The sequence below is a fragment of the Dioscorea cayenensis genome, chromosome 12, assembly GCF_009730915.1.
Source record: "Dioscorea cayenensis subsp. rotundata cultivar TDr96_F1 chromosome 12, TDr96_F1_v2_PseudoChromosome.rev07_lg8_w22 25.fasta, whole genome shotgun sequence".
In the NCBI taxonomy this organism is placed as follows: Eukaryota; Viridiplantae; Streptophyta; class Magnoliopsida; order Dioscoreales; family Dioscoreaceae; genus Dioscorea; species Dioscorea cayenensis.
In genome coordinates this window covers 9,645,307-9,669,986 of record NC_052482.1, presented here as the reverse complement: position 1 = coordinate 9,669,986, position 24,680 = coordinate 9,645,307, and the positions used below count along the sequence as shown (strand labels likewise).

General features: G+C 36.9%; 1 protein-coding gene across 1 annotated transcript; it reads right to left on the bottom strand.

Annotated features, from left to right (window-relative positions):
- Window positions 1-11,903: 11,903 nt before the first annotated feature.
- On the bottom strand, window positions 11,904-13,521 carry LOC120273144. The gene is made up of 3 exons (XM_039279789.1): window positions 13,498-13,521; window positions 12,889-13,420; window positions 11,904-12,214 (listed from the first exon to the last, which is right to left on the bottom strand). The coding sequence occupies exons 1-3, from the start codon at window positions 13,519-13,521 to the stop codon at window positions 11,904-11,906; spliced, it is 867 nt and encodes a 288-aa protein (XP_039135723.1).
- Window positions 13,522-24,680: the final 11,159 nt, after the last annotated feature.

The following is a 24,680-nucleotide window of genomic DNA, read 5'->3' as shown; positions in this document are numbered from 1 at the left end:
TTTTTTTAAAAACTCCCACAAGTTAAAAATAATTTCATACAAGTCCATAAAAAAATACATTCATGCATTTTTTTAAAAAAACCACAACTCTAAACTAATAATAAAAATAAATATCATAAAATGCATCATTTAACTCTACAAAAAAATAATTTCATGCAAATATTAAAGAATAACAAGTTCATGCAAAAAAACTAGAAATATTAATTTCATGTATTTTTTTAAAACTCCAACAAGTTAAAAAAATAATTTCATACAAGTCCATAAAAAAATACATTCATGCATTTTAAAAAAAACCACAACTCTAAACTAATAATAAAAATAAATATCATAAATGCAAAAAAAAAAATCATTTAACTCTACAAAATAATTTCATGCAAATATTAAAGAATAACAAGTTCATGCAAAAAAACTAGAAATATTAATTTCATGTATTTTTTTAAAAACCGCCACAAGTTAAGATAATTTCATACAAGTCCATAAAAAAAATACATTCATGCATTTTTTTAAAAACCACACCTCTAAACTAATAATAAAAAAATAAATATCATAAATGCAAAATCATTCAACTCTACAAAAAAATAATTTCATGCAAATATTAAAAAAAACCTAGTCTACAAAAAAACTACAAATAATAATTTCATGTATTTTTTTAAAAAAGCACATATCCATACTAATAATAAAAATAAATATGAAGAATATAACTAATAATTTCATGCAAATATTTAAAAATAAATTCATATAATTATTTAAAAAAACAACTCTATGAAAACTACAAATAATAATTTCATGCACTTTTTATATGTCCACAAGTCTAAAATAATAATTAAAATAAATATCAACAATTTCAACTAATACTTTTATTCATGTCTACAATAATAATTTCGTCCAAATATTTATAAAAAAAAGTCAACTAAAACTACAAATAATAATTTCATGCATTTCTTTTAAAAAACCACAAGTCTAAACTAATAATTAAAATAAATATTTCAAGAATACAACTAATACTTGCATGATTAAAATAAGATAAGCCTAGAAAACTATAACTAAACATAAAAATTAAATCATCACCAACCTTGTTAATTGGGGACTTCCGAAATGTTAAAAATTAAGAGAAAATCCAAAATTTGCACCACTCCAAGTCTCCAAGAATTAAGCTTGATAATGTTGACTTCAAATAATTAAACTCCAAGAATCCAAATAATATGCTTTGAGAGAGTGAGATTAAGAGAGAATGAAAGTAGGAGATTAAGAGAGTATGAGAGTAGAGAGTTGGGAAAGAGTAAGAATTGGTAAAAAAGTAAATAATAGGGGGGTGGGGGTATATATAGAAATTTATAAGAATTTAAAAAAAAAAATGAATTTCTGAAAATTCAAAATTTGAAATTTTTAAAAAAAATATTAAATAATGGCCGTTGAAGCCCAGCTTCAACGGGCTCCCAACCCGCCGGGTTGCAACCCGTTTCTTATATGGGCCTGGCCTGGCGAGTTGGCCCGCCGGGCCACGGGTTGGGAGAAGTCTGACTCAGAATCGCCCGTCTGACAGGACGGGTTCTGCAGTCAATCGAACCGCCCGCCGGGTCAGTGACCCGGCGGGCCGGTCCCGGGCCGGGCATGGGTCGGGCCGGGTTGCCGGACGGCCCGTGCCCACCTCTAGTTATATCTAACACATTTATTTAAAATTAACAATCTATATACCATTTAGTTATTACATATAGAATATTACTTTATAATAATTTTATATGATATATAAAATATTTTAAACTATAATTTACTAAATATAAGCTCATCAAATACATCTATATTCCAGTAACTACTATCTCAAGGATTCCAATTTTCTTAAGAATGATTTAAGATATCTACTTTACTGTACCTTTTATATATTTTTTTATCATTAAAAAAATAGTCTATTAAAATTATTAATGAAACGTTATCTCATTTAACACATAAATACAATAAATAATTAATGAAATTAATAACACATATGATCATGTACAATAATGTCATAAATAATTTCATGTAGGTATACACAACCATCAAATATGAAACCTTTGTTCATAGCTAAAATATCATCTAAATCATGAAATTATGATAATGAAATCCATAACACATATTAACATGAATAATAATTTCATGTAGCTAATACACAATTATCAAACATGAAAACCTTAGTTCATAGCTAAAATATCATCTAAATCATGTAATTATGCTAATAAAGTGCATAACGCATATGAACATGCATAATAATTTCATGTAGGTAATACACCATTATCAAACATGAAAACCTTAGTTCATTGCTAAAATATGTAATCATGCTAAATGAAATCCATAACACATATGAGCATGCATAATAATTTCATGTAGGTAATACACAATTATCAAACATGAAAACATTAGTGCAAAGCTCACTCGTTTTTACTCCAATTTAGACAAATAGTATACCATTACAAATTTATTATGCATGCATGAGCAATTTCTAGCGAAAATGGCAAATCATTCTCATACAACATAATATGGATGAAAACAAGCAATGATTGCTTTAATACCACTGTTAGTAAATAGGCAGAAGCTTATTGTATGTTAATGCTCAAGAATTCCAAAAAACTTTGTGCTTACCTTACAAAGCCAAATTCGTTCTTCAATGAAACTAGCCTTTATTGTCGAAACAATCTCATAGTTGACAAAGAAATGAGTAGGCGACATTGGGAGATCCTCTGCGGAACACCTTTTGCCAATTTTATGGATGTGGCACCGGTGATGCAAGAGAGAGGTATGCTTGACGCATTGCTATAGATTTACTATGATCACAACCAACACTTTAAGATAGGTGAAAGCATGCTGCCATTCAGGGCAGAAGATGTGGCTCTCATTCTAGGTCTTAGTTGTGATAGAGATATCATATCCTTCAAGCATGAGATGGTTTACTCCTAATTTGAGTAGTTATTTCTTAATAAAATGCATAACCGGCACCATGATGCAATAAAGGAAAACCTATTCAAGCATGTATACAGTAAAGACAGTGAGGAGGAGACATTTGTAAAGCTTCTTGTAGTCTACTTCATGACGACAGTCTTCTTCCTAATACTTCACTAAATGCACCAATATTCATAGTAAGGTACATTGATGATCTGGCCTCGCTTGACCTTTGACACATCCATTGCGTGTGTGTACCGCAAGTACATGGGTTATTGAAGTAATAAAGTACCATAGTGAGTGGATAGTCGTATCCATAGGGAATAGTGCTCGGAAACACAAGAATTGTTATTTAACTATAATGAAGATGGTTCAAGAGTGGTGTGAACAGTATCAATGCAAATGAAAATAAAAGAAATAAGAAGAGACGCAATGAAATGATAGGAGAGGCAATCAATAGAAGGTGGGGCACCCAGACATTGCTCTCCTTAGGACTATTGTTTCAAGTTCAAGACCACTCACTATGTCTCCTAACTGATGTTTAATGAGTCATGAAAATCCTTAAACACACTGTCCCAAACCTAAGGTCAACCGTGACTAACCCTACACTATGCCCCGGCGGAAAAGAATACTCTCGATGCCTCATACTGTGTGAGGTTGCAAGAAACTCTAGGGACTCCAAGTGATAAACCCTATTCCCTAATATAGATCTAACCCTTTGGTTCAAGAGAAAGACCCCTAGTCACAATTAAGCCCCAACACTAAGAATTACTTCAACACTTCACTTTGTTGCTTGCGCAACTAAGCCCCAGCGGAGTTTGTCTCTTAAAACTTCACTTTATCATGACAGCAAAGAACTCTTGGAACATGGAGGTAGGATAAATCACATTGGAAGGAAAATGTGACATTCCGCTACCTTTCGACTCACCCTCTCGACCCTCTCCAACCTAGCTTTGTCTAACCCTCATGGTGTGTCACTCATCCACAAAGATTACCAAGATAGATTCTCAACCCTAGTGTCACTCTAAGGGAAAATTTATTTAATAAGCATTTAAGGTTGGAACTCAATTAAAATATCAATTAAAAAAACATAGTAAAAGATCAATAAAACAAAATCATCCTAGGGTTTACAAGCCCAAGCACCCACTAGGGGTTTAGCTCTCCATGGAGCAAGATACAATCAACAATGAAATCGAATGTAAAAGCATAAAATCCATAAGTAAAACCCCCTCATAGTCCGTATTGATGGTCTTGTGGAGTAGCCTTGTCTTCTCCAAAGGTTCCCTCGTCAAGCCTAGGGCACACCTCGCCGAATCGATGCCGACGAACGTCCTCTCAATAACTATCTTCCAAAAGAACACGGTGTTGAAGGCCGTAGAACCACTCCAAGAACCTTGCCAAAGCCTCTCCAAACCCTAGCCGCGAGTGCCTCCAAAGTTGGGAAAAAAGATGAGAAAAAAATCCTTCAAAATGTCTCAAGTCGCGGTTTAAATAGGGTTAGAATCGAGCATTCACACTGTGTGAATTTTCAGGAATTGAATTTTTGCGAGCTGTAAATAGTAAATGCTACAATAATTTTGTTACAGTGATTTGCTGTAGTAACTGCTACAGTACTTCACCAAAATAATCCCGAATCTACACTTTTCATCGAGGCCACATGAATGGGTACACATTCATGCGATAGATCGCGTTGCGTCTTCAATAAAATCACATTGATGAAGATTTTGCTAGTATTGCACAAGTCGGAACACATGAGTGTGACTGCCTTTGTGCCCCTCCAAACTCTGCATTCGCTTGAGCACAATGGAGGTTGGCACACACTCACATGTCTTTGAGCACAACTTGTGTCTTCACGGTTGTTCACTCCAAGATTTCATCAACAAAATGCATCCACGATCTACTTTTGATTCCTTTCTTCCACTATTGTCTTCATAATCCTACATGCACAAAAGAACACAAAACACATGCATAAGCGATAAAATCTGAGAAAAGTAATATTTAATGTAAGAAAAGAATACTTCGTATTACTAATACACAAGCACTTATCAATAGTTTTGTTTGGGCGCATGCCATTCACAGATGGATGATGGGTAATGTCCCTTTGAAGGTCGCACATGTACAACTTCGGTGTAAAAGGAAAGTATACCACAACATGCTATTTAAAAGGGTTCGTCATTGCCCTATTCATCTGGTTCTACGAGGTAACAAGTAGTATGAAGAAATAGCGCCTGGGACGGACACCCTGAATAATGTGCTATAGGGAGAGCAGTTTCATAAAGGCGGTGTCCATTGGTCCTCTATTGAAACCACTTAAAGGAAAAGGAGTAAATTTGTCCTCTTTTTGTGTAATATGTTTGCTAATTGTGTGTATTGAGTTGTTTCGTGTGTATTATTATGGTTTCATGTGTATAATAATGTCTCCCTCTGTATTATTTTGTCTTCCTATGTATTATGTTTTGCTTCATATGTATTATCATAGCTCCTGTGTATAAAACATAATTAATGTATAGTTTTCAAGTTTTATGTATAAGTTTTAGATTATTTGTGTACGATATGCTGACTGATGACCTTATAATTTATGCATGTTTTCTATGCAGTTCTTCGAACTTGTTCCATCCAATGATGAAGAGATTGCCTTAGTTGGCAATGTTAGGCGGGAGACTTAGAAGCAAGCCTTTCAGAGATTGTCTGAAGTGGGTGACACAAAAGGCCGACCCGACAAAGTTCTCAGCCCACTAGGCCAGTGAAAAAAATAATGTCCCTATAGAGGCTTGGCAAAAGCCAAGCAGAGAGACGACAAGGCAAGGTCAAGAGCATCCCCCCTACTCAACCTTGAGAAATTGGCTATCATCGATTATCGGTTGAGAGCCCGAACAATGTTCCCTATGGTGATGATGATGTGGCCCGATTATTATAGCAAGTATTAATTGAGTTTCATGAATTACAAGCTTGTATAAATAAGAACTGATAAGCAAGCTCTTTCTATGCTGCAAGTGCACATATTATATAAATTATAAAGTGTACTCAATAGGATCATGTAGTCGAATCCACAGGGACTGGTAATCTCTTAGTAGTAATTGCTCTCCTAATATCTAACCAAATCAAAAAATTGGGAAGCGATTCTAATATAAAGATCTAAAAGGATGTGAAGGATGGGACCGGGATGGAAAGAAATAGGGAATTAAACTGGATTAGAAACAATGATATTTAGCAGTGCCCCGAACTAATCCTCCTGAGGAACATGTATTGACTCTTTTATAATGACTATCAGGTATATCTTCTTAGACTGGAGGTAAACCTTAGATCGGAAGGCTCGACACTGTACGTCCTATCTCTAGGCATGTACTCCAACCCAAAATGTTACAGCTATAGCAAACATGTAGATCAAGTTTTGCAATCACAACTATGACAATCATGTACATCAAGTTTTGCAACACAAAATTAAAAATAGAAGAATCCAAAAATAACTTCATAGCCAATATAAAAGAGTAAGTCAAATACACATAATCTCAAGGTTCATGAGTCCGGGACGCTAGAGAATTGTTTAGCTCCTCATGGGTTCAAATGACGACAGAAAAGATAAAGAAAACAAACAAGCAAGAATTCATCGAACTTCCTTTTGCTTCTCTAATCCTCCCAATCGTGCTCCGAGGACCTTCCTGCCAACTTAGCTCTACTCCAATTGATACTCCAATATCTTAGCTTTCTTCCCTTTCTAGATGGTGGTAAAGATTGTTTAGCAACCGCCATCCAAAATCAGGAAGAATTCCCCTTAAACCCAAACTTTGGGGAATATAAAAAGTGATTCCTGATACAAGTATGGTCGTGCTTAGGCTGTGCTTATGCTCGTGCACTTTATAGGTTGGTCTATAGTTTGGCATCAGCTCTGAAATTCTCCAGACAGTAAGCTACATGGGCAGAAGCATGCCCATGCTTATTCCTTGCTTCCATCTACACAGCTATGCTCTGGGCTCTGACACACCCCTTGCATGTGTATACCGCAAGTGCACGGGTTGTCGAAGTAATAAAGTACCCCTGTAAGTGGGTAGTCATATCCACAGGGAATAGTTATTCAGAAGCAAGTAGTGATGTTATTTAGCTATTGAGTAAATTAATTCGTGATTTGAGTGAACAATATCAATGCAAATAAAAATAAAGAAAAGAGAAAAGAACGTAATAGGAATAAGGAGAGGTAATCAATATGAAGATGGGGTACCCGAACATTGCTCACCTTACGACTATTGTTTCAAGTGCAAGACTAATTACTATACCTCCTAATTGAAGTTTAATGAGTCGTGGAAATCCAAAAACACATGGTCCCAAACCTAAGGTCAATCGTGACTAATCCTACACTATGCCCAGTGAAAAAGGATACTCTCGATGCCTCACACTGTGTAAGGTTACTGAAAGCTCTAGGGACTTCAAGTGATAAACCCTATTCCCTAATATAGATCTAACCCTTTGGTCCAGGAGAAAGACCCCTAGTCACAATTAAGCCCCAGCACTAATTATTACTTCAATACCTCACTTTGTTTCTTGTGTAACAAAGCCCCAATAGAGTTTATCTCTTAGCACTTCACTCTATCATGACCGCTAAGAACTCTTGGAACGTAGAGATAGGAATCACCACATCAGAAGGGAAAGGGGACATTCCGCTACCTCTCGACTCATCCTCTCGACCGCCTCCAACCTTTCTTTGTCTAATCTAATGGAGTGTCACCCATCCACAAGGATTACCAAGATAATTTCTCAACCCTATTGTCACTCTAAGGGAAAATCAATCCAACAAGCATTCAAGATTGAAACTCAATTAAAACATCAATTAAAGAAACATAATAAGAGTTAATGAAACAAAATCATCCTAGGGTTTACAAGTCCAAGCACCCACTAGGGGTTTAGCTCTCCATGAAGAAATACACAATCAACAATGAAATTGAAAGTAAATGCATACAATCCATAGATAAAACCCCCTTGTAGTCCGTATCGATGGTCTTGTGGAGCCGCCTCGTCTTTTCCAAAGATTCCCTTGTCAAACCTAGGGCACACCTTACCGAATCGATACCGAGGAAAGCTCCCTCAATAGCTCTCCTCCAAAGGAACTCGATGTCGAACACCGTATGGCTGTTCCAAAAACCTAACCGAAGTCTCTCCAATCCCTAGCTGTTAGTGCCTCCAAGGATAGGCAAAAGATAGAAAAAAGATCCCCAAAGAATCCTCAAAATGAGGTATTTATTGGAACAGGAATTGGGCATCCACATGGGTGTGTGAAATTTCCACACGGCCATGTGGATTTTTAGAAATCAGTTTTATACGAGCTATGAACAGTAACTACTACAATAACTGCTACAGTACTTCGCCAAAATGCTCCCGAATCCACTCTTTTCATTGAGGCTACATGAATGGGCACACATCCATGCGGTAGATCGTGTCGGGTCTTTAATGAAACCACATTAACGAAGCTCTTGCTAATGTTGCACAGGTTAGAACATATCAGTGTGACTGTCTTTGTGCCCCTCCACTTTGCGCATTCACTTGAGCACAATGGAAGTTGGCACACACCCACATGTCTCTGAGCACAACTTGTGTCTTCATCTTTGTTCAATCCAAGTACTTCATCAACAATTGCATCCACGATCTACTTTTGCTTCCTTTTCTTCTAAACTTGACTCCACAACCCTAAATGCACAAAAGAACACAAATACACACCAATAAGCAATAAAATCTAATAAAAGTGATGCTTAATGTAAGAAAAGAATACTTCGTATTGCTTATACACAAGCACTTATTAGGCTCTGTGCCCGTGTTTCCTTCATATAAAATCTTCAAGTCCAATGAACTGCACAGGGCTAAACACGGCCTCAACATGGCCATGCTTCTATTGAAGAAGTGTAGTAGAGTTCTTTTGATGTCGAATTTGCTCCAAATATTTTTTTTTTGTCCCAAGACCTTTTAGTCTGCACAAACACACACTTTTACCAAAAGTAGTATCAAAATATATGAATTTAATGCTAAAAGACAAGCAAAATACATAAAGAAGGTATATAAAATGTCTATATGAAATGCACTCATCAAGAGTGACGCCAAGGATGCAAGGCGATAAAGGGGTGACTCACGATCACCACCTATGGATTCTGACATCCAGCGAGATCCAATAGATTTTGGTTCTCCTCCTTCTTTAGGCCCTTCTCTTTCTTCAAGTATAAGATTCAAAAGAGTAGTGCAATCTTGGAAAGGCCGCTCTAGCTAGCATAGTACAAAGACGTCTGGCAACAAGGAATTCCTACACCGGATGAGTTCATATCTTGCCCGAAGGTTGAGGTTCCACTAATAGAAGTTAACCTACCTTACCCAAAAGTTGTAAAATAGGGTCAGGGAATGGACACGTCGGTTTATGCGATAACATTCTTGCTCCCGAGTGCCCCTTGGATGAAATTCTTTCTCATAAAGCCCTATCCCTGAGCGGCCCAAGGCGTGTAACCAGACAAATGGCTGCACTAGACACAAGTCAAGCCAGGCCTACCCATCTTTCTTGGAGGAGGCCTCCACCAGAGAGAGCCCCAGCAAAAAAGGCCCAATCGATGAGAGCTCCATTAAAGAGGTCCCTGCTGAAGAGAACAATTACAAAACAGGCTCTTGCTCAACTGGCGGATCGTAAGAAGAAGAGGAGGCCTTATGCGCTATCAACATACTACTTGAATCCCTCATAGGTTTAAAGGATTGAAAAGGAAAAAATGATTTGCTTGAGCTGGTACTATACGAGGATCCAACAGAGGGTCAGTTGTACCGTGAGGTATAGTTAAAGGTTCAAACAAATTTCCTACCAAAGAAGAAGAAATATGCTAGTTTCGGTAGGCTAAACCAAATTGAACAAGCAACCATTTTGATCTACCTGAACACCTGTGTTGACAGGTAATTTTTTCTCTGTAAATTATGAATCTTCTATAGTAATCAAAGTTTATGGAAAAATAGTGTATTATTAGCTTTTCATGTGTAGATTTAAATTTTCCTGTGTTTCACATACGTTGTCTTTTGTATTATTAATGTTTCCTGTATATAACATTTTGTTTGTGTGGGTCATGCTTTATATCTGTGTAGTATATATACTTCATGTGTATTATTAACGTTTACTATGTAATAGAATCTGTTCTAGTGCAAGATTACTGTTTTATCATTTTATGTTAATTGTGTCTATTATTTAACATAACTAACATCATTTGCACTAATTATGTCCTACAGTTCCATCATTTGGAGGGATGACTATGGGTATACGAACCGTGATAACCTCTATGTCCTCTTACAAGGGAAATAGCAAGTCCCCGATGATGTCATTGATGTCCTCGTCCTCATGATCCTTGAGGAATTGCTGATGAATCCCTTCGTATACAAGAAGTGTGCCATTGCCATCTAGCCTCTAGCACTTGCATTACGGAAATTGTAATTCATTTTAGATCAGGTGGTATACGTGATGGAGGATGTCATATATGGACACAAGCAAGCTGAACTTATTCTTATGCACATCGTTCTCAATGGCCATTATCATTTGGTTACCCTTGACATTCCAAATCAAAAGTACATGCATTATTCCTCTCTTATGTTGCTCGTATATGACGCTGATGCCATAGCCATGGTAAGTAACTCCAGTATAGTTTTGAGGCTTGATTCCCATTTTATCTACTATTTAATAATGAATATTTGTCATGTTCTACTGGATTTCTTTCAACTGTGTGTCGATATTGATACAGGACACAACAAATTTAAAGACATTCCCTTGGAGCATGTGCAAAACTGCCCCAACAGGAAACAGAAAGCATTGACTATTTGATGTTTTACCTGCGTCATATGGAGCAAATTTTGAACTTGGAACAGTTAGACATACTGTGGTTAGACATCCCATTCTTGGGACATGCTATATTACATGAATATTGGTCAATATTATGAGGAGGATAGTTATACCAAGTGAAGATGTGATTAGTGATGCTACCACAGAGGAGGAAACTACCGGGAAAGAGAATGATGCCAGAGAGGAAATCACCACCGGGGAGGAGGACATTGCTGCCAAGGAGGAAGACATTGTTAGGAAGGCTGAACCTATTGGGGAGAAGATAATTAGCGGCTAATTGAATGCTACCGGGGAGAAGATAATCATTGCCGAGGCGAGTGCTACCGCCGAAGAGATAGCTCCCCTGAAAGAAGGTGCTGCTGGAGAGGGGTAGTCCCTGCCGAGACTGGCACTGCCGCCAAAGAGATAGCTGGCCAGAAGAGGATGTTTCTGAGGAGGATGCAATGATAGCAAAGGATGTTGCACCTAATGATAATGTCACGGCAGCAAGTGCGATGAAGGACGACGCTGATGATGTCGGGGATGACGATGTCCTTGACAACAATTACTGATGTTGTTGGAGTTCTCTCATGTATTTTCATAAACATTAATTTGTAATAACGCAATAGCAGTGCCAAAACAAATACTTATACTTTTTTTTGTGCTTTTACATGAAAACATTTCATCCTCGTTTCTAAGTAATATACGAATTACATACAAAATCCACCCTATATATGAATATTACACAGGAAATTAGCATAATACACATAAACCACAAATGCTACACAAAAAATTCATATAATATAGAGAAACTACGGACAATATACAAAAATGAAACATCATGCAGAACAATGGGAAAATGTACACAATGTATACTAATATTACATAGAAATGATATGTGTAAAAAAAAAGTGAAAAAGCCCCACCCATATTATGCATAGAGTGTTCAGTCCGCTATAACTGCATTACATGATCGATGATTATATCCAGTTTAATGGTACCGACTGCAATGGAGATTGTGAACATCAAATGCATGTGACTCGATTATCTTCTTTCTTGGACGGCCGGGTTGTTTCTTTAATATTGGCGGTCGCATTCGGAGTTCATGGTTGTCATCGCATAGCTTGTCATTGTTAGGGATCGGGTATATTGGTTCGGCATATGCACGATGATATCATTCAACTGTGAAATAATCGTCTATGTAATAGTGCACATTCGTGTCTGTTTGCATAATCACGGCACATGCATGGTTATATGGGAGGCCATACACTTCCCATCTTCTGCAGGAACAGTTCCGGATTAGCAAGCTGACAACACTGTTGTGGTCATCAACCACTTCGTTTCTTTCAACGTTGGATCGATCCACCTTCAGAAAGCGACTCTTTTTGATTATATGTTCAACCTTCTTGTGTATATCAGGGAAAATGTATATATCCCACTTGTTTGATAGTTCATGTCTCTCTGCCAGCATATTCATATTTAAACCTGTAAATGAACATGTGAACTACACATTAACTATATATAATACATATAAAAGGAAATCAATTAAGTTAAACATAATTTAATAAATGGTAACTTAATATAATACATAGAAATGGACGATATTACACACAAACACAGGAGACTACACACGAACGTTTAGTAATACACAGTAATGAATGATAATACATGAAAAATATATGTATGTGCATATAGAGGCTAACCTTATGGAATCAACCATGCTCGTTACCTGTAGATGCTGCATCTTTTTGATCTAGGCATTGAAAGACTCTGCCACATTGGAGTATATCTCGCACCATCGCACACCCTTAAACAAATACCCCTCCATTCCAAAATACATGTCGTTTATAAATGTTGCACAAGAATTAAAGATAGCATTAAATTTTCTAAATTTAACATAAAAATCAACCAAATTACTAAACTATCCCTCTCTTGGAACCATGTATTATTTTTAGGACTATCAATATTACTCTTTTCATTTATATACTTTAGGAAATTGAAGATGGGTAAAATTGGGAAAAATGAATAAATATTGCCTTGATATTGGAAAATGATAACTATTTTTGAATAATTTTTTTCTTAAAATGCCTCATATTTCATAATGGAGGGAGTAGTTGGACCAATGATCAACGTCGGACTTGTGTAGCAACCAAGCGTACATGCATCATCAAACTCTTTTGATGTGTAAATGCACATTGTTTTGATGACTACTGCCCACCACTGCTTTTTCAGTGCTTTCCTGAGTCCAGGATTAGTCTTCATGAAGTTTGCCTCCAAATGTCCTAGGTAATAACCATGCAACAATGATGGGAAGACTTTTGGGACTGTGTTCACAAGACCCTTGGACCAATCCAAGATGAATGTAATAATTTTGTCATAGTCATCTTGACCATGCAATGTCTCCCCGAGAGTAACAAGAAACCAAGTCCAATTCTCGTCTGTTTCATTATCAACGATAGCGAATGCTATATGAAACAGATCCTCATTGTAATCTTTGCTTGTTGACCTTAACAAAATCCTACCATACTTGCCCAGCAATTGAGTTTTGTTAACAAAAAGTAATGGCCTACACCCTTGCTTGAACCCCAACAAACAAGCCATAAGAGAGAAGAAAGTGCTCTTCAACCGCTCCCCGTCATTCTCAATGGCGATGACGCTACCATGATTTATCTCTGCCACTTTATTTGCATACTAGAGAAGGAAATCATAGCTACTTATCTCGTTACCATGAATGGCGGCCTTAGCAATTTTCTTCCCCATCCAAGCACCCTTATAAGGTAGACGAACACCATGGCTTCGTAATATGTTTTTAGAGTGTGTATACGTTTTCCTCTAATGCCTCCATAGCAAATGTGTGTTTCTTGCATTATCTTCTTAGAGTGTGTATACGTTTTCCTCTTTGGATGCATGAACATGCCACTGGCAATCAGAGCAATGCACCTGAAAGTTACCCAGAGTTTATCATTTTTTATAATGATGAAGCCAAAATTTTGTCTTATGGAGTTGCTATGTAAGGCATCTTTGAACTGTTCTACATTATCAAAATGTTGACCTAATTTTAATGTTAATCCATCATATGATTGGGAACACCCTACAATATTGAGCATCCCTACGGGATGATGTTGGGATGTAAAAGTCTCAATATTGACGCTCATGCTTTCTGAGAAGGACTTCCTGCATGACAATGCATAACACAAAGAAGAATAATTCACAAATAACGTACAATACATAGAAAACACAAAAGTAAGTAGTAATATAAAGTGATACACAGGAATTATGTATTTTAAATGCAAAGCCATTGTAATATATAGAAAGAACTAATAATACACAAAAACGCCTTGTAATACGGAGGAACACAAAAAAAAAAAGTAACTAGCACTAGCACTTATTAGTATATTATGATGTGATGAAGGAGTCTAAGTTTTTATCAATTGACCCATTCACTTCCTCGATGGTGATGTCCATGACAGTCTTGTTAAAAGTATGATATATATAACTTATGCATTAAAAGTCCAAATTTGACTCAATTGGGTAAAATGTTTTGTATGAGTTAGGTGTCACAAACTTCACTCTTACCTGAGAAACGTCCAGTGCCCAACACTCACATATCTCACCCATGAGCTCAACACGGTGAATTTAAGTACGTGTCCTTTTCTTTTATGTCGTGCAATAGCACAAAAAGTTTCCTTTGATGATGAACACCAGCATGAAATTTAGAAAAGCTCATAAGTTTATCGGCTGTTAGTACCATTGTTACTATAAAAATTGAGACAATGGAAAACCTAAGAAAGCATTTTCCATGGCCTCCAAAAGATGGAGAAGAAGAAAAAGAAGAAGAAGACAATGGAAAACCTAAGAAAGCATTTTCCATGGCCTCCAAAAGATGGAGAAGAAGAAAAAGAAGAAGAAGACAATGGAAAACCTAAGAAAGCATTTTCCATTTCCTCCAAAAGAAGAAGAAGATGAAGAGGGAAATAACAAGACACAAAGATTTCGCTACAAATTTGATCTTGTACGAAGAACAACAGGAAGAATAAAACACAGGGAGCTTCCCCAAGAATCCCAAAGAAGAAGAAGAAGATGATGATGAAGAAGAAGAAGATGAAGAAGAAGGAATGAGAAGAAGAATAAGGAGGGAAAAAAACCAAAAGCTTTTCATAGGGAAGCTTCTTTGGGATTTCATCCGTACACCAAACAAAAATTAGATGTAACCTAGCGCGAAATTGAATTCCACAAAATTTTCATTTTATCTCACATGGGTTGTCACACCTATCCCTTCCACCGAAAAGAATGTGGCACCCAACAGTTAAAACTCAATTTAACAGAAAAAATGACATCACTCTAAAACAAAAATAAACTCGTAAAACATAACTGACAACTTTTACACAAACTATAAGTTCAAATACATGAATACAAGAAACATAAATAGTGAAATGTGCGGGTACAACTGCTACATGACCACAACAAAAACAAATAAAAGGAAGGAGGGCCACTACATTCCTAGGCTTAACCCTGACTGGCTCTAAACTTGTAAAGATGACCTAGTAGGGTCTTACTACTGTAACTGTGGCACATTTCAATTAGTTGGTAGTGGCCATGTAATTTAAAATAAAAAAATATTATAAAAATAACATAGTTGTAAGATTTACTTAGTATCCAATTACAAGTATATACTGTATTAAAATTATATCACATGTGTAAATAGGAAGTTTAGCAAATCGATCAAACAATCAATGGTCTAGATAACCTCTCTAAACTCTAGTCGTGACCGCGGCTATGTTCAGAGTAGTTAAGGTCCTCATGCCCTTGATGTTGACCCACCAGGTTCCATGTGGTGACTCCAGACTCTTGATGCACATCCAATTAGGGCTTTAAGTGCCACCTGAAGTGGACAAATAATGCCGGGTCCTCCACGCCACCTCTATAGGCTGGCCTGTGGGGACCCCCTATTGTAGTAGGCGGGTTACAACCCTGTCACCATCCAAGCCACCCTGTAGGTGTAGCAATAATACAATCCATGCATATAACATCATAAGGTCCTTATCTAGGATAAACATTCACATATCTAGTATGAAAACCATTTTTACAAGTGTTGATGTCAAAAGCATGATAGTGTGTATAAAGCTTCATAATGTATTTCAAACCTAATATACAAGTATTAGTTATGCAATGTCATATATATAAGTACAAATAGCATAAATTACTCAATCACAGAGTAGGAGCATATGTTAAATCTTAATTTGTCATGTTATAAAACACATTATATATTTTGAGTGAACAAAATATATAATAATTCATATTGGAAGATAGCAAACATAATAAGTCTTTGCATAACAAGATATAATATTAAATATTCTTTTAGAAAATAATTAAATAACCATTTCAAAATATTCTTTTAAAAAATAGCTTTTACTACCAACTTACCTGGCATTCCTCAAATTTCACGCTAGATTGGGTTTTCAATAGGAAATCTCTCTCCTATGCCAAGACAATGACTTGGAAGCATAATAGAATAAAACCAAATAAATAAAAAACACTAATGACTGCACTACATCTATATAAAAAAAAAATACAAGAAAAATGACTAACTGCTTAATAAGGCCCATTCTCTCAAAACAGCTCAAAACTGACTTTGCATAATCAAACTAGCCTCCAAACTAGGCTCAAATTTATCCAATTGGGTTGCAACTACTAGAATTGGGGTTAAACCAACTCAATTTGTCCTAAACGTCATGAACCAACTTGAACCAATCCCAATTTCACTGAACCAAGTTCAATTGGACCAACCAACCTTCAACTAATTCCAATTCTTATATAAAATCTCTTGGCCCAAATTCTCATTGAAAAAATTCACTCTGCAATCATTAGCCCAAATTTTGAATGAAGCCTAAGTCAATTATCAACCCACTTAACGTAGCTGATAAGTGCTAAATCGATCATATTTTTAGTATCATTTATACTACATTTAGCTTAAAATTGTACTTGTTTCGCATCTCATTAGTACAAAATTTCATTCATTTGTTCACAACAACCTTTATTTCTATTTTAGGAAGAAAGAAGTGAATTCGAGGATGTTTTGAAACAAAATGAAGTAAGTTGCTAAATCAAGGCTACACCACAACCCACAATGGGCATTGTGGTAATACACAATGCCCGTTGTCTACACTTACCACTACCGTGATCAGGCTGTGGCAGCATGAGTTCACTGGTAGCAATATAGAAGCCATAATGGCCTCACAATAGCTATTGTGAAGTCTATAACAGCCGTTGTCAAGACACATAACGTCCAAAGACCGTGTCAGGATGTGACTTGGAGCCCAAGCAATAACTTACTCACAACAGACATCACAACGCTTATGTTGATGCTGTGGCGGAGCCAATTACTATAAATATCTTAGTTTTCTCTAAATTTGGGAGAGACTCTTTTGCCGAAGAAGCTAAGGCGACTGGATTTCTGGAGATTTGAGCGGTGGGAGATGGAGTTTCTTCCATATTCCAACAGATTCCGACAGATTTCTCAAGAGTACATCAACGAGCATCATCAGGGAAGATCATGCATGACAGGCAGCTTCAAAGCTCATTATCAAAGAGATATGAGTGGCTCATGTCATCGGACAATCTTGGGATCCTCTAATCTCTATCTTCGGAGAACAATTGGAGAGAGTTAGTCTAGAAATACATTGAATGCTTATTTATTCTGTATTTGGTCTTGTGGTTCTCTTGTGCTTTGATACTTTGTTTTGTATGATCCATAAGAACCTAATTCGAGGGGAATTGTATGTCTAGGTCCCTCGGTTATTATTTATGAATCTTGATTGATTAATATAAATTGTTCTAGTTTTTGTAATCATTGCATGTTCTCAATTGATTGTTACATGTTGATGTGGATGAGGAGGATATGCCCCCATATTGATAACATCCATGCCATGATATATCTATGCATGTTCTAAAAGGCTAGGCATAGCTAGGTTTCTGGATTAGGGATTGATTGTCTCTTAGGCTTAGAGTCTGATTGGTCTCTTCTCGAGGGATTCCCGTACTTTAAGACAAACATGGGAGGTTGGGGCGGAAGGGATTCCATCTTAAGTTCCTAGTGATTTAGACCTAGTCACCATGATAGAATGAAACTTTCCTCTCACTCCACCAAATCAATCATCCCAATTTCAAATCCTTTTGTTCAACTTTAAAACATCATCATCCACATCATCATCACCATCAACACTTCTTCACAACCAATATTTTCTCCAACAAACCACCCACACATACACACACACATCCAAACATATACAAGCCTTGCATGAAGAATACAACACAATGAGAAAAACTCTTACCAAGTAATGCAATCACTTCGGCGAACTCCTTCCGACGATCTCCAAACCCATCATTTCAAAACCTCCAATTCCCCTATTTCCTTCTTTTTTTAACAGTTTTAAAACTCCATTATTGGGAGGATGAAAATTCTTCAGCTGACCCAACCTTTCTCCTTTTCTCTTTATGTTATTTTCTGGTCAAAATTCTCTTTCAGTTCCTGATAATAAAAAGTCTTACAAAATGTCATTGAAAAATCACCAATGTGTCTGTGTCAAAAATAGTATTTCTAAAAGGTTCCTGCCAACTTACCTCTCAATCCATGGTCTCCGAAAACACTTCATTTCAAGTCCTCTTATTTGCTCTTGAGCCCAAAATCTTCCACAAACTGTCACATATAAGTTCTTGTTGTAACTTTAATTTTACCATGAAGGTAAATTCCAATGGGTCAAGGTATTACATGGCCATTTTTGGTAATTCAAATGAAACAAATTGGCGGACTTAACAATTAGGACTAAAAGAAAAATCACTGAAAAAGAGGAGCGACTGTATGGAATTTTGCAAAGTTAGAGGGACTATCTAGGAAGAATGAAACTTGTCAGAGACTTATAAGTAATTTTCCATAAGACTAATGGATAATATTATATTGCCAACATCAAATTCAATTATTTTAAAAAAATTCAGATAACCAAATTAGATAAATTTTGGGTTGAATATGTAAAATAAATATAAAAGTTTATTTACTTTTTTTTTAACAAATGGCAATAAGCGCCGCCCCACAAGGGGTGTCAAAGGGATAGATAAGGATGATGGTGCACCATTTACAATGGTTTAATGACTCCTAAGGATTTACCATATGGTCAGATTAACATGCAGGGCAATTAGGACCTGCCATGTGTGCCAAAGATGATATATCAATGACCACAACCCCACAATTGTAAATCCCCCTTGCCTTGCAACTCTAGAGCGGTTAAGAATACATTTTCTCCCACAAGGGACCTCATGAGCAGTGGATGAATAGAATTGATACAATATTTCTAGAGTATGTTTGTACAGTATTGTACAGTAGCACGACATAAGGGATTCAACCTTACACACACACACACACACATATATATATATATATATATATCTACCATGCTTTTATGCTATATCATTGTATTATGTTTGTTAACTTTTTTCCATCTAATTTTGAAATTTGAAATTTAAATTCTTTAAACATTAGTCTGTATATTTAATTAAACTTCATAATTTATATGCCAAGTCTCAAAATTTTACAAAAGCATATATGCAAAGTAATAAAAGAAAATCATTTTATCTTTAGATTATATATATGAATTCTAATATATCAATATATATACATATACATATATATATATATATATATATGAGCATGCACCTCATAACAAGTATTCCAAGAGAGTTTACCATATTATTCGTAGATTGTTTTGAGATTAATGAATTGAAGGATATAATTTAACATATTAACCTAAATACAAACTTTTATATTTTTCTTCATCCTTTATATTTATCCTTTATTTCCCATATCTCATATCAAAGCAATCAACACATGTATGATATACCCTAATGATAATTTTTATAAGATGGGGTCCTAAGTATAATTTATTCTCAGATATACTTATGACAATTCATTAAGAAGCTAGGTATCAATGCAAAAGAGAGTCTTTCTTATCTTATTGTTAATGATTATTTGCCACAACATGGTGCGACAAAAATATTCAAATATTTTGGCTCAATCATGGATAGTATTTATTTCTAACATGTGTAATCATCTTATAACAAACCTCCACCACAATTAAGCTTAAGTTTTCTAAAAATCAAGAATTAAATTCACTTTATCAAGCAGTGGTCTGAATTAAAAATTGAAACTTCTTTCTAAGCCTAAAGAGCATAGAAGATATCATTGCCAATTTTCTTCTTTATTGTCAAGAATTCTTACTTAACTAGTCATGTTAATGGCTCTCTCTCTAGTCTTCTCTCACCATATAGAGTCTTTCTCGCTCGTCTTCTCTCTTCCTTACCTGCCATGGTAGGTGGGGAACCAGCCTCCTGGATTCTCAAGGGGAAAGAACCAATGGTGTCCCAACCCAGGTCTCATTCTTAGGCTAACATTGTAGGAGAATCCTTCAGGGTGTCATTAAACCCATTACTTTCAAATCCAAAGGTCCATAAGAAAAAACTCAAGGGAGTTGTCAAAGGCATTGTTGGTGTGGATTCTGAGTTATATCTTCTATCAAAAGCTGCTATGTAATCGGCTCTCTTTGGATAATTCCTGGGGAAAGCTATCCTTCTAGATTATGTATGGTAGGCGTTAGGGCCTTGGACCATTGGAGGAATAATTTTTCAATTCACAACTTGGAGGAGTAACTTCCAGTGGTCATTTAAAAGGTTAGATACAGCTATTGTTTGGGTTCAATTATATTATCTCCCAATGGAATTCTGGAATGGAGAGATGCTTGAGCTCTTTACTACTCATCTGGGGAGGCTTCTTAAAATTGATAAACACAGATCAAACAAAACTAGGGAAAAATTTGTCAAAATTTGTGTTGAGATAGATCTCTCCCAACCTTTAAAACAAGGTTTTGGGTGGAGGCACAAGGGGGAAAGGTTAAGGTGGAAGTACTTTATGAGAATTACTGCTATTTTGCTTCCCCTTCGTGTGCATTGGTCACGGGGAGAAGAAGTGTGGTTTGACATCCAACAACCTGGTGAATGGCTCTGACTTCCAAGTTAACTTAAGTGCTCTTGAGTTGGCCCTGGTTGATCATGTGGCCTCAAATGATTGGGCAGGATTATAAGCTTTAACCTCCAGAGCGGATATCATGGAGACTTCTATAGTAATGACTGAAGATATACAAGAAGGATACAAGGAGTTTGGTCCTTGGGTTTGGATTCAATGCCGACAGGGAAGAGGCATGGTGATTTTTCGGCAGTCGCTCCCTGGAAAACAGAGGTCAATGGAAGAGGGGTCATGTGGCGCTCAGGGATTTCTCTATAGTAACACGTATCACATCAATTAGGCCCAAGAGATGTACGTGGTAGTAAAACTAGATTAGTGGTTCCAATGACTAGTGTCACACCCACCCCTTTTACCGAGGTAAATGTGGCACCCATCAGTTAAAAATCCATTTTGATTGGAAAGCTGAAACACCTGAAAAACTAAATCAGACGTACAGAACACGATTAACAACTTTACACCAACTACAGGTTCAAATACATGGATACAACAAACACAATTACTCCAACATGAACCGCTACAAAATCACGACACCAACAGTAGAAAGAAAAATGACCCATTACAACTCTAAATCAGCCCTGATTGGCTCTACTCGCACAAGCAAACTAGTAGGGTCTTGCTCTTGCAACTGCAGCACATTTAGTTGGTCGATAGTGGCTCAATAATTCAAATAATTAAATATAGTGTATATAACATATATCAAGTTCAATTTCTCAAACAATTTTCCCACTTTCCCGAATACCAGAATTTCAACAAAATATAACTTTTAAGAGCTTTTAAAACATAAATTCATCATAAATCATCATTAAATCAACATCAAAAAAATTTTCATAGAAAATCTAAATTTTTGTGAGAGACTGTCCTCCTAAGAGCGACAGCTGGCTTTGCCGCCTCATCACAATCCAAAATAACAGGTAAAGTAAAATCCGCCCTCAAATTATCAGCCTAAAACACTCTCTGACTTAGCAGCCATCGTGACTAGGTTGAGAGCCGCCAAAACCACAACTTTAAAATAACACTATAAAAGAAACGCAATATGGTCTAGAAACCTCTCTAAACCTTCGCTGTGGCCGTGGCTAGGTTCAGATCAATCAAGGAACTCATGTCCTTGATATTGACCCATCGGTCCACCATGTGGTGATCCCGGCTTCCCGATGAACATCCAGTCAGGGAGGGCTCTACACTCCAATTTGAATAGGATCAATAAGTCTGCCGGTCTTCCACGCCACCTCAACAGGCTGGCTGTTAAAACCTCCTACTGTAGTAGGATGTCACCAAACAAGTAATACAAACATCCATCTCGTAACGAGGAGTCCATAACCAGGACAAAAAAAAATAATATTTGAAATATCTGTCATTTCCCCACGAAAATGATAAACACAAGCATATCCAAATATTTTAACACAAATCAACTTAAGGTCAAGGTACACATACCCATTAAAATAAATACCTGAAAAGAATAAGAGAATCATATTTTCATACATTTTCCACAGTTGAAACTACATACAATTGTCCAAACCAGATATACTAATACGATTGCTATGGCATAGTAAACCGCAAATAAATATATCTTTTAACAATAAAAATTATTAAACATTATTAAATGAAATAATTAAACAATTATTTTCAAATAGTAACCATTTAAATAATTATTTCAAAATCATAGCAATTAACCAATTATTCAAAACAGTAGCCACTACCAACTCACTTGGCTTCACTTGGGTTCCCTTGCTAGAATTGAAACTCCCTCCGAAGCTTGAACAACACCTAACAGGATAATGGAATAAAATGAATAAATACAGGCTAATTGTAAAATTGAACCCAAAGAAAATACAAGAAACAAATAACTGACTCTCTAATTGGCACATTCACTCAAACTGGTTAAAACTTGACCTTGCATAATCAAATTGGTCTCCAATTGCACTTAAACCAACTCAATTTGGGCTAAACCATTATAAACCAACCTGAACTAACCTCAATTTCACTGAACCAAGTTCAGTTGCTATACAAAATCTCTTGAACTAGCTTGGTTCAACTGAACCGAATTCTCCTTGAATTGGTTCAACATAAAGTCATTAGCCCAAATATGGATGAAGCCTAAATCAAATAAACTCAATCAATTCACTCCCACTTGGTTTGATCCAGCCAAACATCTCAACCAACTCATGTCAACCATCATCATCATTAACTTAATCACCCAAACAAACCCTACTCTTGGTGCACACTGAATAAAATTTCTTACATGTATGCAAAGGTTCAGGTATTACAACTAGGGTCTCCCGAACGTTGCACACTAGCTAGGAAAAGGGCATCTAGGGATCCAGCTTTCGATTGGACCCCATTACTTGACACACACTATGAGACAGAGAGGGAAGGAGAAGGTTGCAGCAACACAAAAAGTCATGAAGCACTCCTTAGAGTTGCTATTCCTCAACATTTCCTAGTCTTTTCATTTACTTGTTCAAGGGAGGAATCGCCTTGAGATGAGGGTCAGCATAAGGAGGAGATAGGGGGTCTCTCACGTGCTGAGAGGTAAGGGAGCCCTCAACTGATGTCATCCCTTTTTATCAATAGGGCGAGGTTGATAAGTGCTTGTGCGATATGAATGCGAAGTGTTCATTCCTTATGTTGAGCATTACTTTTCTCAGGTTTTTACACTAATATGTGTGTTTTTATGTTACTTTTATGCAGGTAGGGTTGTGAGGCCGAGTATTAAGGAAATAGGCCAATGTGGATCATAATGCACCTATTTTGGAGGAAATCTCGCTAAGGTTCAAACGTGAAGACATAGGTCAGGTGTGAGATGCTAGAGTGTGTGCCAACCTCCTCGCATTCAAGTGAGGACATCCATTTGGAGGGGCACAAAGGCAGTCACACTCGAGCATTCCGATTTATGCACATAAGAACGAGAGCTCCACCAACATGTATATCATTGAAGAAGCAAGTGATTCACGACGTAAACGTGTGCCCGTTTGCGTTACCCTGATGAAAATATGGAATTGGGAAGTTATTCAGGTCGAAGACTGTAGCAGAGTACTGTAGCATGTACTATAGCAGCACTGTTCACAGCCGGCCGAGAAATCAGAGAAACAGAGAATCCACACGAGCGTGTGGAAATTATCCACGACCGTGTGGAAATTCCGCACAGGCGCGTGTACCATCCACGCCCGTGGAGTCGCCCGATTCCAGCCCTATTTAAAGCCGATTCAGCCCCGATTTTGGTATTCTTTTGTCCATCTTTTCCCCAACTTGCGAGAGGGCTTCGGCTAGGGTTTTGAGGGGTATTGGCTAGGTTTTTGGAGAGGTTCTATGGCTCCGACATCGCGCATCATTTGGAAGAAGGTTATTGGGAGAGCTTTCGTCAGCATCGATCCGGCGAGGTGTATCCTAGGCCGGGCAAAGGATCCCTTGCGACGAGTAGAGGACTCTCCACAAGACCATCGACACGACCATCGAAGGGGTTTCTTTATGGATTCATTGCTTTTACATTCGATTTCTTTGATTGTACTTAGCTCCATGGAGAGCTAAACCCCTAGTGGGTACTTGGGTGATTGTGAACCCTAGGATGTATTCGTTTCATTGAACTTCTTTATTATGCTTTCAATAAATTGATGTTTATTGTGAGTTCCAACCTTGAATGCTTGATTGTATGAACATTTCCCCTAGAGTGACACTAGGGTTGAGAGTTCTTGTTGGTAACATTGTGAGTGAGTGACACACCACGAGCGTTAGACAAAGCTAGGTTGGAGAGGGCTGAGAGGGTGAGTCGATAGGTACAGGAGCGTCCCCTTTCCCCTCCGACGTGATAGATTCTACCTCTGTTCCTCGAGTTCTTGGAGGCCATAATAGAGTGAATGATCTAAGGGATGAATCTCCGCTGGGGCT

Excerpts from the sequence above, each read along its gene's own strand:
- LOC120273144 (XM_039279789.1), bottom strand. The coding sequence starts at position 13,521 with ATGGTGTTCGTCTACCTTATAAGG. Across the intron at positions 13,421-13,497 it reads TGTTCGTCTACCTTATAAGG|TATGCAAATAAAGTGGCAGA; the intron begins GTGCTTGGATGG and ends TTCCTTCTCTAG. Across the intron at positions 12,215-12,888 it reads AAAAGAGTTTGATGATGCAT|GTTTAAATATGAATATGCTG; the intron begins GTACGCTTGGTT and ends GTTCATTTACAG.